This window comes from Vulpes lagopus, chromosome 22 (assembly GCF_018345385.1).
Source record: "Vulpes lagopus strain Blue_001 chromosome 22, ASM1834538v1, whole genome shotgun sequence".
NCBI lineage: Eukaryota > Metazoa > Chordata > Mammalia > Carnivora > Canidae > Vulpes > Vulpes lagopus.
The window spans coordinates 10,683,245-10,702,301 of NC_054845.1; the positions used below are offsets into that span (position 1 = coordinate 10,683,245).

At 35.7% G+C, this 19,057-nt stretch overlaps 1 protein-coding gene across 4 annotated transcripts in view; it reads right to left on the reverse strand.

Moving 5' to 3' along the window:
- C2CD6 (C2 calcium dependent domain containing 6) overlaps positions 1–19,057 on the reverse strand; it is a 107,101-nt gene that overhangs the window by 86,794 nt on the left and 1,250 nt on the right. For 2 of the 4 annotated variants that reach the window (XM_041737604.1, XM_041737605.1), the window contains exons 2-3: positions 13,585–13,699; positions 6,786–6,872 (exon numbers count right to left, since the gene is read on the reverse strand). The exons of 1 other annotated variant lie outside the window; for it this stretch is intronic. Coding sequence is in view for 1 of the 3 variants with exons in the window: in XM_041737608.1 (XP_041593542.1) it covers positions 1,522–1,667; positions 3,197–3,248; positions 6,786–6,872 (285 nt within the window). In the remaining 2 variants the exon portion in view is untranslated. Of the gene's footprint in view, positions 1–1,521; positions 1,668–3,196; positions 3,249–6,785; positions 6,873–13,584; positions 13,700–19,057 lie in introns of all 4 variants that reach the window. One more of the 4 variants, XM_041737608.1, reaches the window with a different exon arrangement.

The following is a 19,057-nucleotide window of genomic DNA, read 5'->3' on the forward strand; positions in this document are numbered from 1 at the left end:
GTAGTTATTACTGAAACATTCCCAAACTTTCCATTAGAGTTCCATTAAAATTCTCCTCTTAATATGCTCAAACTAACAGCTCCTATTTAAAAAAAGGAAAAAAGACTTTGATTATGCTAATAAAGATAAGCAACTTACTAATTTATACTATTCTCCAGCATTAATTTCAAGTTTTCCTTAAGTGGATATACACTCACAAAATTCTTGAAAACTTGGCAAGCTCAGGAAAACTATTTTCAAAGTAAAACAAATAGTATAGATTGCCTTTAGCAAATCTATGCCTGATTTTTTGTGTTCTTTTTTTAAACTATGCTTAAAGAACTATCTTCAATACTCAAGACTTCAGCAAAAAGTTTTAAAGATTAAAACTGACGGTTAAAAAATATGGAGCACAGGGGAAATGTTTAGGACTTCACTAAAATTTAACTATTAGGACTAATTAATGGCCTAATCAATGAATCCCTATGGCTACATGAAATAGTGCTGCTCACTTTAAATAATGCAAACTCTGAGATACATTTAAGATTGTAAGAAGCTTAGCTATAAAGAGAAGCAAACTCTTAACATAGGAAGCTCTGATGTGAGAGGAAGTTGAACAGTATAGTCTGAAGCCAGACTGACTTCATTCCCAGCTATTCCATTTACTGGTTCTAGGATCTTAAGAAAGTTATTTTACCTAACAGTACCTGTTTCCTCATCTGTAAAATGACGATTATAATAAAATAATATATATTGGGGGGGGGTGATTCTTATAAAGACTAAATAAATTAATCCATGCACAAACAAGTAGAGTTTATATAAGAAGAAAGAAGAGAGAGAAATGAGGGGGAAATGAAAAAAAAAGAGAAAGTATGCTCTGGACTAAACATCTCATCCCCTCAAAATTCATATGTTGAAGCCTAAATCCCCAACGTGATTTGTATTTGTATTTGTGGTATTTGTAGTTGTGGTGTTGGTGAGGTAATTAGGTCATGAGGGTAGAGCCCCCATGAGCTGGATTAGCCGCTGACAAGAAGAGACACAAGAAAGATGATCTCTCTTTGCTCTCTGCCATGTCACTAAATGATGAGAAGATGGCCATCAAGAAATTTGAAAGCAGGCTCTCACTAGACAGCGATGTGTCAGCACCCTGATCCTGAACTTCCTAGCCTCCAGAAAGGTGAGACATGAATGGCTGCTGTTTAAGCCACCCCATCTATGGTAACTTGTTACAGCAGCACAAGCTAAGACAGAGTGGAAGAGGAGAAAAGCAAGACAGAGAAAAATGTATGTTTGATGAACACTCAGAAACATAGTAAGATCTTAGGGAAGAAGATCATCAAGATTATACATATGCCAGTAAGTTGTTTATTTAAAAAAAAAAACAATATAGTTCATGCATAGAAACAGAATACTGTAAAAATCAAATTAAAAGGTACTGCATTTGTTTCTTTCCAATCCCCAAAAAAGGAGATAATTAGTATGGATTATTTGAAACTTTAAAAATGCATTTTTATATCTAGAAGAGAACTTTAACATTACCTGTACAGAAAAATACTTTACGTCATCAAAATTAATTACAGTGTTCTTTTCATTGTTTTGGGATAGCAGGCTACACATTTTTGTACATTTCACAATGTTGTTAATAGAGATGCGAATGAACAAATTACTGTAATGTTGTAAAGCAACTGAAAATACACAGATATTGAGGAAGCAAATTTTGTTGTAATTGTATAGTAACAAGTTATAATATTACCCATTAAACAATTCAGGCAAAATCAATCAAATAAATAAAGAAGGTAATCTTTTAAAATACTTTTAAAATAGTATTTTTGCCCATCAACGGTAGGCAAAATATAATAGGAAAATTAGGCTGATTATCCTTCAGATCACTTTTCATATCATCATCCTCACATTTCCATTATGATCTTCTGCAACTGTTTCTGTATATTATCATTTTTTGAGAAAGATAGAGGAGCAAGTAAGCAGCGGGGTGGGGAGGGCAGAAGGAGATAGGGAATCTTAAGCAGGCTCCATGCCCAATGTGAATGACCCTGAGATCATGACCTGAGCCGAAATCAAGAGTCACATGCTTAACCTGAGTCACCCAGGAGCCCCTCTATGTATTATTTTTAAGGTGACTAAATATTTGCAATATAAGTTAAAATTTTTTCTAAGCATAATTATATAGAAATGCAAAACTTTGAAAATCACTTGAGAGTAATTTATTTTTAACATTAAGACAAAAAAATTGAAAGTTTTCCATTATCTTACTTATTTCACTATATACTTCAGTATACTATACTGAATTATTGTTCATAGTACTCCATGCATTAAAACCATTTTGTCTTTATGATTTAACTAATTATCTTCAAAAATCTCTTTATGCAAAATTTTCCTCAATAATTCACTTTATATAAAAAAGAAATACCAAGACTTCACGACGACACTGGGTTTATGCCATGATAAATCTAATTATGAGCAATCAGTTTATTAAAGGCACCAAGATAAAAAAATCCTTTAAACAATGTTTAAGACTGCACAATTACTACTTTGAATAATAAAAAAAGAAATAACTAGTATTATCATCTAAGATATGTATTTTTCCTTTTTTTGGTAAGATACGTGTTTTTCCTTTATATGATGACTGAGATGGATTACAGATGGCTGAAAAACATTCATCACTTTGCACATCAAAAAGTGGAGTTTATTTTGCTCTGCTCTTGAATCTGGACTGGCCCTGGGAATACGTTAATGCAGTGGACATGACTAGGGCTGGGTCTAGGACAGGGTGAGAGAGACACCAGCCATGGTCCAAAATTTAAGGAGACACCAAAAACTTCAGTAAACAAAATAAATAATATTTTAATGTAGTATTTTTTAAAAATAAAAATGCAGAAAAAATATGATGGAAAGACCTTGGGACTGTATGGAAAGAAATTTCTAACCATTTCAGCTTTCCAGCTAATTCTAGTCTTCTAGGCATCCTCACTAAAATACCAGACATGTAAATGACATCTCTTAGATATTCTAGCCCTTCTGAAATGTTAGATGACTGAATGCCTGCTGTGCTAATATGAAGCAGAAGTGGCACCTAATGAACGCACACAATGATTGATGATAAAATGGTGAGGGTTTCAAGCCACTAAGTCTTGCAGCAATATATAACTGAAACATATATGATCATGGTATGGTTCTGAAATCAAAGAAAGGATACTCTTAGGCGTGAAATGTCTGCAGTTCTTTACATGAATAGCAAGGCAGCCAACCTAAAACAATCAAAATAAAAACACAGCAAATGAGTTTTTAAGTTAACTTTTCTTCCATTTTACTCTACACCAAACTATATATTTTTAAAAGCTCCACTTTGCTAGCTTTTCTCATTAAAAATAGTTTCTCGGGATCCCTGGGTGGCGCAGCAGTTTAGCGCCTGCCTTTGGCCCAGGGCGCAATCCTGGAGACCCGGGATTGAATCCCACGTCGGGCTCCCGGTGCGTGGAGCCTGCTTCTCCCTCTGCCTGTGTCTCTGCCTCTCTCTCCCTCTCTCTCTCTGTGTGACTATCATAAATAAATAAAAATTTAAAAAAAAATAGTTTCTCATTAAAAATATCTAGTTAATGGAAAACACCAGAAAACAGGAATACTGTTTTCTAAGAAAAATAGGCAGGATTTATTCAAAGTAAAACTAAAATGAACAAGAATACAATGAAAGAAAGAGAAAGAGAAAAGAAGGCAAGCATTATTAACTTAAATCCAACCATCACTCTTTGAATCATTGTTATTTTATGAGATGAGAACCGACAAAATGTAGCATCCCACATATAATAATAAGAAATGGGATCCCTGGGTGGCGCAGCGGTTTGGCGCCTGCCTTTGGCCCAGGGCGCGATCCTGGAGACCCGGGATCGAATCCCACATCGGGCTCCCGGTGCATGGAGCCTGCTTCTCCCTCTGCCTGTGTCTCTGCCTCTCTCTCTCTCTGTGTGTGACTATCATAAATAAATAAAAATTAAAAAAAAAAAAAAAAAGAAATGTGCCTTGCTTCAGATAAGCTTTTTTATTCAGTATCCTAAAACCACTCTATTCATTCAACAACCATTCACCCACTACAATGTGCCAAAGATTGTGAAATATTCATTTTCTCTTGTATAAAGTATTTCTAAATGTTAAAGAAAATTATACTTTGTGTTTATGCATAAAGTAATATATAAAATGAATTCAGGAATACTTGAATACTGATATGCATTATCCACCAAATATATTTAGCCATGTTTGGTCTTAAAAACCAAGTAAAAACAACAGCAATATGGTATTAAACAGTGTAAACAAAATAAATGGCCAAATAGTATCTTTAAATATATGTAAATAATTTTAAACATTTGGCTTTAAAAAAAAAAGATTTGGCTTTAAAATGATACAGAAACAGAAATTAGCATTCAGTATTTAATTTAAAAACTGTTATCTGAATCATAAAATCCTAAGAAGAAAGTACTGTGGTCTACTTCTCAAGGAAACTTAGATACGAAATGCTATGTTAAAAATTCTAAGTTTTGGGGATGCCTGGGTGGCCTCAGCGGTTAAGTGTCTGCCTTGGGCTCAGGGCGTGATCCTGCCTGGGGTCCTGGGATCGAGTGCCACATTGGGCTCCCTGCATGCAGCCTGCTCTTCCCTCTGCCTGTGTCTCTGCCTCTCTCTCTCTCTATCTCTCTCATGAATAAATAAAATTTTTAAAAAAATTCTAAGTTTTCAAATGCAAAGGGGTGTAATGCCAATGCCTATTACACAATCTAGGCAGGATTTTATTTATTTATTTATTTTTTATTTTTTTTTTTTAATTTTTATTTATTTATGATAGTCACAGAGAGAGAGAGAGAGAGGCAGAGACACAGGCAGAGGGAGAAGCAGGCTCCATGCACCGGGAGCCCGATGTGGGATTCGATCCGGGGTCTCCAGGATCATGCCCTGGGCCAAAGGCAGGCGCCAAACCGCTGCGCCACCCAGGGATCCCTAGGCAGGATTTTAAATAGTACTGCCATTGGCGATTCTATGAATCATTTTTATTTCTTAAAATTGGAGTTAAAGAGAATAAAACAGGGAAGTATAACTACAATTTTGTATTGCATAATGCTCCACATTAACATTCTGTCATAAATCACTGCCTGCCTGCCAAGTATTTTAACATGAAGCCATGGGCAACTACCTTTACTTTCCTTATATTTCATTAGCTCTTTATACTTTTGTATAATAGATCCATATAAAATAAAACAGAAAATTTTCTATTTAAATATAGAAAAATACTTAACACTCACAAATATAATGATGACCACTCACAGGCTATGGATAACAAATGTTGCCACAGATTCTGAGACCCATCTGTGGCCCAAAACAATAACCATGTCAAACCTTCACCAACCACCCCACCCCCAATATGCACTGAAAACAGGAAAGCAACCAGAAGAGTGTTCACAAAAGCATTTTATGCACCCAATTTTAAGACAGGCTTTTTCACATTTTTTCTGAAAAAGGGCTCTGTCAGAAAGAGGAATAGTGGGTTGTGATATAGCTATTGTTGCAGACACATGTACAAGCCTTGCCAAATACCTCAGAATAAATCACAGAACTTTCAGAAAGTAATGTGACAAATCACATGCTATGAGGAGCTATCATATGCCAAACATCTGTCAAAAACTTCCAGGTGACTTTTAAGAGCAGGTTAATAATGTCTAGCAATATGTAACTTAACTAAGGAAAACGCAAACTATAAAGTCAGGAGGTGTGAATGAAATCAAAGTATCAGTTCTGAAGGAATGTAGAAGTCATACTCAATAGTATGGATTATGGATTTCAGTATGTCAACATAATGGCATGCAGAATAGCTTACAGCCAAAAGTGATTTCAAGGAATCTTTTCTAAGTTTAGATTCAGGCAGTGACTTTGATTGTGTTATAGGAAAGTATTATATAATTATACAGATAAATGCACACTGTGCTCATTTTGTAAAAAAAAAAAAAAAATGTAGAATATACTCTTACGTTTCCCCCCAAAAAATGTGGTGTTAAAGTCATCATATATTTTTTAATCAAGAAAATGTATGGTATACGATAGGATCTAGAGAAGAGGGACAAGAGAAACTCTCTCACTGCATACCCATTAACTATTCCAATGATGTTCAGGAATAAAGATAACTGTAAAAGAATACCAAAACATTTGATAGTTCTAAATGTATCTTATGTTCTATAGTGCACACACACGAAAAAAAACCAGATTTTTCTGATTCTCAGCCTACATTTTAGGTCCAACTGTGTGTTTGTGTGTATATGTATGATTCACAAGAATTTTGCTTTTGTTCCTGGGATTTACTATTTCTTGGATGAAGGAGACGTGTGGAGTCAATTTTCAAATCATAGCTCAAAGGCTCCTAAATATGACAATAAATGCAATCACTTCACCAGTACAACAAAAATACTTAATCTTAGGCACCATTCTCAGATTCCAAGTTAGCAGATCTTAGGTGGAGGCCAAGAATCAATGTTTTTGAAAAGTATTCTCAGTGATTCTGATGTAACTACAGTTTGGGAATCCCTGTATAGAAATTTTTTTTTCTGTGAATCAAGATGTTTTCCATAATTTCAGTGATTATTAGAATGCTTTTTCTGACTCAATGAAAAAAATGAAAAATTCACAAATATGTTATCAGAGAGAACCATTTTCTACATATGTTTTTAGATTATCAAATAATAAATATTAACTAGTCTTCACATAAAGAAATAATTTGTACAGATTTACAAAGGATTAGTCTCACATACCACACCCCCAAATGGTACCAAAGTTGGCACTTCGGGTGTTATTTCCAGTTCTTTACTTTCAGTCCCTTTCAGAGTTCTTCTCAGCATCTATGATGTAAACAAATTAATATAAGACTTTAGAAGGCAAAGAAGAAATAGATAAAAGTCAACTTCCACAAATATTTTAGGAGTATCTACTAAGTAACAATTATTCTAGGCAGTGGGATATTAATATGACCAGAAAACTCATTCCCACCCTCCGTAAGTTTATCAATAAGTTAGCAGAGAAACAAATATAAACAAGTAAATATAAAATCATCAAGGGAACCATGAGGGGAGAGAGAAGCACACGGTACTGTGAATAATGAGTTCTGCTTGCTAACTAAAAATGACCATCATTACTCCATTTTAGTCTTAATCTGATATAGACATTAAGGACTGTATCCCACAGATGGGCAGTGATCCAGCTTGCAAGTTATCCCAATATTCATTCAGCTAATCAGCCAATGAAGGAAGTGGAACTGAATATTTTTGGATAGTAGGTACATGGCAATGGGGCAAGGGATCAATGGCAGTCAGTTTTTAGTTGTGTGATTTCCTCAGAGTAACTTCACTAACTGCTATTTGTGAGTTGGTATCTTTGTTCTTAAGGGCTCTGGTCACTACACATGATGGTTAGCTTTTAAAAATTACAAGACATTTTTAGTAAGAGAAAAAGTAAAGAGAAAGAAAAGGAAGGTGGAAGACAGAGGCAATGGCAATAGGGAAAAAGCTATTACAAATCCAACTTGAAAAGAAGAATTGTTATTTATCCCCAACCTTTGCTAACTTGAATCAACATAGCTTTACCTATAAACATTAGCTTCCCAGGAATCTGTTATTTTGGGTCTCCTCAAGAACCAACTGTTCAATTTTTGACATATAAAATACATCTTTAGTTATGTTGAAATTTTTGCTTCAAAGTATGTAACAAACACTTTATCTGTACTGAAGAAATTTGTTGTATGTATCTTGGGTCATTTTGCTATTGCTGCATCTGACTGGCCTAATGGGTTTTATATATATGATTTTTATATATTTGTATAATTTGTAGTTTAAGGTAACTGAGTGACAATTACCATATCATCACTAAAACATCAAATGTGGTACATCATATGCATATTCAGTGTGCACCCTCAAGCTTGTTGATGTTATGATAACCTTATTATGGAAGTTTGCTCTGTGCATTTTAATAAATATAAAATAATTGGGGAAAAATCCTTTAGAACACTCATGTTCAATTTACTCTTGACTATGTGGCAAAAAATACTGCCTCCCCCCTCATATCATTACCTTTTTACTTTTCCTTCCTTATCTGAGCAGAGTTCTCAGTGGCAGCAACATAAGCAAAACAACTCTGCCTAAATTCTATTAGAATCTTGAACACAAGTTCTAAAGACTAATCTCATAAGGCCTACTTGTACCACGCAGAATTTCTGAACCTGCAGAGAATTTTTATTTCTGTTAATTCTACTATGCCTTTCATTTCTGTCACTTTTGGCCCCACTTTGAATAAAAGTCCCTTCTTTTAAAGGTCACTTCTTTTAAAGGTCTGCATATTCACTTACATTATTCTGTAATTCTTCCCCATTCACCTTTTTTTTTAACCTACTCTCCTCCATTCCAGTTTTATTTGAAAACTCACTAGCCTACACGCTTAACTTTTCCCAGTATATTCCTCCTTCCTAGTGCTAGCAGAAACCTCTGTGTCTTCACATTAATTAACATTTACTAACATGCTGGCACAACTGTATGCCTAGCATTGTGCTGGTTCCAGCTTGAAGTGTTCTTGCCCTTAAGAAGTTCAGTCTGGTGTTGAAGATAGAGAGGTGGAAAAAAAAAACCCACTTACAGTTTCTCTATAAGAAAAACGATTGCTGGGGATCCCTGAGTGGCTCCAGCGGTTTAGTGCCTGCCTTCGGCCCAGGGAGTGATCCTGGAGACCCGGGATCAAGTCCTACAAAGGGCTCCCTGCATGGAGCCTGCTTGACCCTCTGCCTGTGTCTCTGTTTCTCTATCTTTCATGAATAAATAAATAAAATCTTAAAAAAAAAAAGAAAAACGATTGCTGAAAAAAAGATAATTTTATTTTTCCTTTTTCTTTACCCTACCCAGATTTCCTACATGGGAAAAGGAATAACTTATTTGATTGGTCAGACCTTCCCATTCATTGTGCAAAACTACAAATCTCTGGATTTATTAACTCTGAAAAAAAAATTTTTTTTAAGATTTTATTTATTTATTCATGAGAGACACAGAAAGAGAAAGGCAGAGACACAGGCAGAGGGAGAAGCAGGCTCCATGCAGGGAATCTGATGCGGGACTAATATATACATATATATATTTTTTTTTTTTTAATATTTCCTAAATCATCTTTTCTCTGCCTAACTTGGGAGCAAGGACTCTTTTTCACTGTCTGTGTTTCTGTCCCCATGGAACAAGGACACTCACAGCAAGGCCCAGGGATCATCTCTAGAGTAGTGGAAGAAAATATTAGAATAGAATTGATATTAACAATTTTCTTTAACAAATAATATAGTACATACAACTAACTGTAAGCAGTAGACAAATATTCCAAGGAAAACTGAATTTTATGCTCAGAGAGGTTATGTCACTGCCTTCATAAGTTCTGGATATCGCATTTGCCAGGTAAATGGACTGACCAATCCACATTATCTTAAATACCATACTCAGCGTACTTTACAAATAGATAAGGACTGAGCATAAAAAATGTCATGGCAAAATATTATTAAAGTTGGGAAACAGGGGACCTCTGGGTGGCTCAGCGGTTTGGTGCCTGCCTTTGGCCCAGGGCGCAGTCCTGGAGCTCCGGGATCGAGTCCAGCGTCGGGCTCCTGGCATGGAGCCTGCCTCTCCCTCTGCCTGTGTCTCTGCCTCTCTCTCTCTCTGTCTATCATAAATAAATAAAATCTTTAAAAAAATTTTTTTTAAGTTGGCAAAGATATACCATGTACTTTGATCTTACAAAAAAAAGATAAATGTTCCAAATTTGCTAAACTGTGATGACAAATAGCAGTATGTAAACTAGAAAATATTTTTAAATGTATAGTTCTTAATCTGTCTTTTCAGAGTAAGGTAGTGACATTTTAGTGAGTGGGAAAATAACTCTTTTATATGAACTCATGTTAAGAACATTTTGAAAACTATTGCAAATATTTTTACCTAATGTTATTTTATGTGTGTGCAAATGTGCTGATCACACTACAAACTCATGGTATCACACTTTAAAAACTTAGAAACCATTTCCTACTTTGTTTTAAAAATCTCACAAAAGAAGGGTTTCAGCAGGTTAGGAAACCATTTTTCGTTTTTAATATAAAGAAATGTAATGCTTTCCAATACTTTGCCAGAACTATTACTCAGAAAAGATAATATTTTACTGATAAAATCTGGACTAAAAACTTTGCAAAGTAGAAGAGAAATTAAAAATGAATAATGTCATTTACCAAGTACAACCAAGATGCACCTATTCCATTTGAAATTTCAAATCTTTGAAAGTATCTTTTTCAAATACAATAGCATTAAAACCCTTATACTGAAATAACAAATTTGCCTTAGAATGAGACCTTCAAATCACTACATCACTAATATTAAAACCCTGCTTTTCAAAAATAGTAATGCTTACTGAATTCTGTACCACTGATAAACATGGAAATCATTTTTAGAAATACTGCTTATCATTTTAAATTTTTTATATATTGTAGAATTTATATGATAAATTACAGTACTTTAATGTAATGTATAAATAAATATACAAACATTGGTGATAGATGTTCACATATTTTTTATTGATAAGGCTGTGTAGTCTAAGCAATTTGGAGACTACTTCTACAGAGTTGCAACTAAATGACTATAAGCTATCTCACTTGCACAAACCTGCCTTTCTGGAGGCTCTAAGCCCCCAGTTTCCATGCATATTCCCACCTAATCACAGTCTGCTTAGAATGAAGCATCTCAAAAAAAAAAAAAAAAAAAAGAATGAAGCATCTCATACATGCTACCTTCAATTTGAGATGCAGGTAAGAAAGAGTTCCACAATAGTTTCCAGTTTAGACTCATTACCAGAAAGCCTTAGATAAAGCTGCTACTTAGTTCCTCATTTGACTGTCCACTTTTTAGCAAATACTAATGGCTACAACCCTGGAGCAAAAGAGGAGCAAGAGGTAAGATTCCAGTACCGTGCCTGATCCAGGATGTCTAAGAAGTATCTCATAAACATATGGCAAATGAGAGGAGTGGGGAGTGAGTGTTAGGGAAGGATCTAATGCTTCGAGTGATTAGAAAAGGAAAAAAATTAAGAACTAGAGGGACAGAAGCCTAGACAAAATAAATATAAAAGTATAAAGGAAAAAGGCATAGTTTTATTACATTATTATATTTATATAATATATATAAGTATATTGTACTGAGATACATATACTTAGGTACAATAAGTATATATACTTACATATAAACTATAAATACTATTATATCATGTAATGTTTATATAATATATACTTACATATTTATATGTTAATGTAAATATTGCATCACAACATACATATACAGATGGCTATCAAACAACATGAATTTGAACTGTGTGGGTTCATTTATACATGAGTTTTTTCCAACAAATATACACACAGTACTATAAATGTATTTTCATTTCCTTATGATTTTCTTAACATTTCCTTTCTTTAGATTACTTAATTTTAAGAATACAGTACATAATACATACAGCATACAAAATATGTGTTAATCAACTGTTTATGTCATCAGTAAGGCTTCCAGTCAATAGTACACATTAGTAGTAAATTTTGGGGGGTATCAAAAGTTACATATGGATTTTCAATTGCATAGGGGTCAGTGTCCTTGATCCTCATATTGTTCAAGAATCACTCCAAATAATTCACCTCAATTTGAACTACAGATTCAGTGCAACCAAAATCAAAGTCCTAACAAGTTTTCCTACAGAAATTGATGAGCTTTTCCAAAAATTAGTATGGAAATGGAAAGACCAAGAATAGCGACGACCATCTTGAAGAAGAAAAATAAAATGAAGTATTTTTTTTTAAGGTTTATTTATTCATGACAGACACAGAAAGAGAGAGAGAGAGAGAGAGAGGCAGAGACACAGACAAGGAGAAGCAGGCTCCATGCAGGTAGCCTGATGTAGTACTCTATCCCAGGATTCCAGGAACACACCCTGGGCCAAAGGCAGGCGCTAAATCGCTGAGCCACCCAGGGATCCCCACAAAATGAAGTATTTAAAAATTAAAGAAATATTAGCCCCATCAATCAGACAACAAAAAAACTAAAAGACATTCAAAGTGCTGAAGAAGAAGCCAAACTCTTACCCTTCACACATGACATGATACTTTATGTGGAAAACCCAAAAGACTCCACCTCAAAACTGCAACAACTCATAGAGCAATTGACCAACATGACAGGATATAAGATCAATGCACAGAAATCAGTTGCATTTCTACACACTAATAGTGAGACTGACCAAAGAGAAATTAAGGAATTGATCCCATTTACAATTGCACCAAAACGCATAAGATATCTAGGAAAGAACTTAACCAAACAGGTAAAGGATCTGTACTCTAAAAGCTATAGAACATTTATGAAAGAAATTGAAGAAGACACAAAGGGAAGGAAAAACATTCCATGTGCATGGATTGGAAGAATAAATATTGTTAAAATGTCTATGCTGGGACACCTGGTGGCTCAGTGGTTGAGTGTCTGCCTTTTGGTTGGGTCATGATCCTGGGGTTTTGGGATCAAGTCCCACATTAGGCTCTCTACAGGAAACCTGCTTCTTCCTCTGCCTGTGTCTCTGCCTCTCTCTGTGTCTTTCTCATGAATAAATAAATAAAATCTTTAAAAAAATTTTTTAAAAAATAAAATGTCTATGCTACCTAGAGCAATCTACACATTCAATGTAATCCCTATGAAAATATCACCAGCATTTTTCACAGAGCTGAAACAAATAATCCTAAAATTTGTAGAGAAACAGAAACTACCCCAAATAGCCAGAGAAATGTTGAAAACAAAAGCTGGAGGCATCACAATTCTGGACTCCAAATCTGTAATCATCAAGACAGCATGTTATTGGCACAAAAACAGACACATAGATCAATGGAACAGAATAGAGAACCCAGACACGGACCATCAACTCAATGGTCAACTCATCTTCAACAAAGCAGGAAAGAATACCCAGTTGAAAAAAGACAATCTCTTCAATAAATGATGCTAGGAAAGTTGGACAGCCACATGGAAAAGAATGAAACTGGACCATTTCCTCACACCATACAAAAATAGACTCAAAATGGATGAAAGACCTAAATGTGAAACAGGAATCCAACAAAATCCTCGAGGAAAGCACAGGCAACAACCTCTTTGATCTCTGTTGCAGCAACTCCTTGTAAGACACATCTCCAGAGGCAAGGGAAACAAAACCAAAAATTAACTATTCGGACTTCATCAGGATAAAACGCTTCTGTACAGCAAAGGAAACAGTCAACAAAACTAAAAGACAACCTACAGAATGGGAGATCTTTGCAAATGATATATCAGATAAAGGGTTAGTATCCAAAATCTATAAAGAATTTATCAAACTCAACACCCAAAAAACAAATAATCCAATCATGAAATAAGCAGAAGACATGACAGACATTTCTCCAAAGAAGATATACAAATGGCCAACAGATAAATGAAAAAGTGATCAACATCACTCGTCATCATGGAAATATAAATCAAAACCGCAAAAAGACAGTACCTCACATCTGTCACAATGGCCAAAATGAACAACTCAGGAATCAACAGATGTTGGCGAGGATGTGGAGAAAGAGGAACCCTCTTCACTGCTGGTAGGAATGGAAACTGGTGCCACTCTGGAAAACAGTATGGAGATTCCTCAAAAAGTTAAAAATAGAACTACCCCATGACCCAACAATTGCATAGGTATTTATCCAAAGGATACAAAGAGTGACTTGAAGGGGCACATGCACCCCAATGTTCATAGCATCGACGTCCACAATAGCCAAAATATAGAAAGAGCCCAGATGTCCATTGACAGATGAGTGGATAAAAAAGAAGTGGTATATATATGCAATGGAATACTACTCAGCCATCAAAAAGAAAGAAATCTTGTCATTTGCAACAACATGGATAAAACTAGGGGATATAATGCTAAGTGAATAAGTCAGTCAAAGAAAGGTAAGCATCACATGATTTCATTCACATATGGAATTTAAGAAACAAAACAGATGAACGTAGGGGAAGAGAAGGGAAAATAAGATAAAAACAGAGAGGGAGGGCAGCCACACTGGCACAGCGGTTTAGCACCGCCTGCGGCCTGGGGTGTGATCCTGGAGTCCTGGGATCAAGTCCCACATCGGGTTCCTTGCATGGAGCCAGCTTCTCCCTCTGCCTGTGTGTCTGCCTCTCTGCCTGCCTCTCTCTCTCTCTCTGCCTCTGAATAAATAAATAAATAAATAAATAAATAAATAAATAAATAAATAACCATCATTAAAAAAACAGAGAGGGAGGTAAATCATGAGAGATTCTTAACAACAGAAAATAAATTGAGAGTTGCTAGAGGGGTGCTGAGTAGCGTGATGGGGTAATTGGGTGATAAGCATTAAGGAGGTCACTAGATGTAATAAGCACTAGTTTTTTTTTTTTTAAGATTTTATTTATTTACTCGTGAGAGACACAGATAGAGAAAAGCAGAGACATAGGCAGAGGGAGAAGTGGGATCCTTGCAGGTAGCTGGATGCGGGACATGATCCTGGGACTCCAGGATCACGCCCTGGGCCAAAAGCAGACGCTCAACCACTGAGCCACCCAGGTGTCCCTAAACACTAGTGTTATATGCAAACGATGAATCACTAAATTATACCCTTGAAACAAATAATACATTATATATTAACTAAATTGAATTTAAATAAAAATTAAAAAGAAAAACAAATATATAGATCAATAGAACAGGAGAATCCAAAAATAAATTCATGATTATATGGTCAATTAATCTTCAACAAAGGAGGCAAGAATATGCAAGGGAAAAATGACACTCTTCAACAAATGGTGTTGTGGAAACTGGACAGGTGCATGCAAAAGAGTGAAACTGAACCGCGTTCTTATACCATACATAAAAGTAAACTCAAAATGGATTAAGGACCTAAATGTGATACCTGAAACCATAAAAATTCTTGAAGAGAGCACAGACAGTGATTTCCCTGACCTGACATCAGCTGTAGCAACGTTTTTCTAGATATGTTTCCTAAGGCAAGGGAAACAAAAGCAAAAATAAACTACTGAGACATCAAAATGAAAAGCTTCTGCACAGCAAAGGAAACCACCAACAAAACTAGAAGACAATCTATAGAATGGGAGAAGATATTTGCAGATAACATATCTGATAAAAAGGTTAGTATCCATAAATTGTCCCACTGAATATCAAATAAAACTTCCGGGCAGCCCGGGTGGCTCAGTGGTTTAGCACCCCCAGGGTGTGATCCTGGAGACCCTGGATCGAGTCCCACATCCCACATCGGGCTCCCTGCATGGAGCCTGCTTCTCCCTCTGCCTGTGTCTGTGCCCCTCTCTCTGTCTGTCTCTTATGAGTAAATAAATAAAATCTTTAAAAAAAAAAAAAAACTTCCTTACCATTTCTATGAAGTAAGCATAACATTGATATCTAAACTGATAAAGAAAATAGAGGGGAACCTCAGGTGGATCAGGGGTTTAGCGCTGCCTTTGGCCTGGGGCGTGATCCTGGAGTCCCGGGATTGAGTCCCTTGTCAGGCTCCCAGCATGGAGCCTGCTTCTCCCTCTGCCTGTGTCTGTGCCTCAGTCTCTCTCTCTCTCTGAGAGAATTAATCATGAATTAATAAATAAAATTTTAAAAAAAGAAAATAGACAAAAACACTTATACTGATACAAAAATGCCAAAAAGTAAACAGAATTGAGCACCACATGAAGAAAATAACATGCAATAACCAAGTGCGATTAATTCCTGGAACACAAGTTGGTTTAATACTAGGAAAATCATTGATAGAATATGCCACATCATAGAGATCGAAAAAGAAAAAGTTATATGATTATCTCCATATATGTTGAAATGGCCTCTGACAAAATTCAACACGCTTTCCTGATTAAAACACTCTCAAAAATAGGGGATCCCTGGGTGGCTCAGCGGTTTGGCGCCTGCCTTTGGCCCAGGGCGCGATCCTGGAGTCCCGGGATCGAGTCCCACGTCGGGCTCCCGGCATAGAGCCTGCTTCTCCCTCCTCCTGTGTCTCTGCCTCTCTCTCTCTCTATGTCTATGTCTATCATAAATAAATGTCTATGTCTATCATAAATAAATAAATCTTTAAACAAACAAAAAAACCACTCTCAAAAATAGGAATTAAGCCAGTCCTAAAGCCAATGTTTCATTTGGTGGGGAAACACCTTTACTAAGATCAGGAATAAAGCAAGGTTGCCTACTGTAACCGTCATTCTTCAACACCTTACTGGTGGCATGAGCCAAAGCAATTAGACAAGAGAAATCAACCTAAGGCAAAAGAATTGGGGGGAAAAATTGTTTCTGGGTAGAAAAGTCAACACCAGAAACCATAAAGATGTCAGTTGCCTAACTTACCAATTTAACACACTCCTTAAAAAAGAATACAAAGTTCTTTGCTGAGATAAACAAGTTAATAATAAAGTGGTTTGTTTGTTTTTAAGTGAGAACAGTCAGGATATCACTGGACAAGAAAAATCACAAAGCAGGGAACAAGCCCTACCTGACTTTAAAACATAGCATAAGTCTTTAAAATAAAATAGTATGGTCCTGGTAAATGAATAGATAGACCAGTGGAATAGAAAGTCCAGAGAAAATATCAGATACATATGGTCACTTAAATCTCAAATCACTGGGGCAAAGATGGATTTTTTTTTTTTCTTAATAAATGGTTTAGGGACCATTCCACTTAGAGAAAAAAAAAAAAACCCAAATCCATACCTCAAACCAATTTAAATGTAAAATGATTTACATTTAAATGTAAAATGATTAAATCTGGGATTAAATGTAAAAATGATACGCAAGTACTAGAAGGTAATAGGTAAATTCCTTTATGACCTGGGTGTATGTAAACAGTTTTTAACTAAGACTCATAAATCAGATGCAATAAAAGATTGATAAACTTGACCTCAGATTAAGAACCCTTTTTCATAACAAAAAGTGCCAACAACAGTCAAAATAATAGCTGTTAAACTGGGAGAAAATATTTGTAACACATATCACAGATGAAGATCTAGTATCTTGGGACGGCTGGGTGGCTCAGCGGTTGAGCATCTGCCTTCAGCCCAGGGAGTGATCCTGGAGTCCTGGGATAGAGTCCTGCATTGGGCTCCCTGCATGGAGCCTGCTTCTCCCTCTGCCTGTGTCTCTGCCTCTCTCTCTGTGCCTCTCATGAATAAATAAATGAAATATTTAAAAAAAAAAAAAAGAGAGAGAGAAAGATCTAATATCTCTAATAAAGAACTTTTGAAAAATGGAGGAGGAAAAGAACAAAATTATCTTAGGAAAATAAACAGAAAATTCACACACAAAAAAATTTAAGGGACTTTAAACATACAAAAAGATATGCTATGGCCCCATTTCACACCACTCTCCCTCTCATTCACTATGTTCCATGAACATTCCAAACCCTCTGCAGAAACTTCACATCTGTTTACTTTCTTATGCTCTCTCCAACTCTTTTTTTAAAATATTTTTTAAAGATTTTCTTTATTTAGGGATGCCAGGGCAGCTCAACGGTTGAGGATCCGCCTTTGGCTCAGGACGTGATCCTGTAGTCCCGTAATCGAGTCCCACATTGGGCTCCCTGAATGGAGCCTGCTTCTCCCTCTGCCTGTGTCTCTGCCTGTGTCTCTGCCTCTCTGCCTCTCTCTGTGTGTGTGTGTGTGTGTGTGTGTCTCATGAATAAATAAATAAAATCTTTTTAAATAAACAAACACTGGTCTGGAAGAAGAGATGTCTTTCTTTCTATTCAAGAAAGATACCTCTGTCTGTGCTTCAGAACCCATGCTTTTCCATCCCCTCACAGATTCCGTCCTCACTATTTCTTTACTCTCTCCTTAAATCCTAAGTCAATTTTTTCAACAAGGCACATCTGATCTATATTATCCCCCTGCTTAAAACTTACCAGCTTTTCCTGTCTTCTGTAGCCCTGGTTCTTTGAATATCCTTGAATTTAAATGTGTTTTAAGCACCACCTGCAAACTATTTGTTTCCCAAAATGTATTCCAAGAAGATGTGAAACATACCTGAGAGTTATGTTTGCTTCCAAGTTTAAAAAAACTGTATTTTGAACAGAAATGCTAAACATGTTTATATAGCTGTTACTACCGTAGGATAATCTGATTTCAAGAAACCATGTGCCATAAAATGCCAAGAAATTGTAGAAAGACTACCTGTTACCTAAATATATAATGTTCCACCTGTGTACTGATGCATAGGCAGCATTTATTAAGAGGAATATCCATTCTGTGATCAATGGTCTACTGTGTACTGATGCATAGGCAGCATTTATTAAGAGGAATATCCATTCTGTGATCAATGGTCTACACTGTGTATCTTATAGCTATTACAATAATTTTAATAACACACACTTGTATTTTTCTAACTTCGTTGTATAATGAACATCTATAGTACATAAACTCATTCCTCTGGATCCATGTCTGAAAAGAATTCATTTATGAGGTCATTTTAAACTAAACCCAAGTGCACATTTCATTTCTTAAGCTCTTTTTTTGTTGTTGTTCTATCAAAACATTAAAATATCCTATGGTCAAATAATTTGGGAAACCAAATTTGCGTCAACAACGTACCTCACATATGGGTGCACTACTCTTTTTTGAATATATGTAGTTGCTGTTGTGCCTATAAGCAAATTAAAAACACTGCCGCATGGTGGCTCTCTGTCATTACAGATCTTTCCAGTCAGTAGAGAGTAAAAAGTCCGTTACTCTTTTGTGATAAAAAGGAATTCTCATGCTCGAAAAAACACTGGAAATTACCATTCTACAAAATAAAGTCCATATTCCACAAAGTGATGTACAACAAACATCTCCTATGGCCTAAACCTCCAAACACATCCCTCTTTCACCACTTTGCAATTTTTCCTACCATTATGGCTAAATCCTAATACGCTCTCAATTTATCATAACAATGAATCAAGAGTATTCTAAGTTTTTGGAAT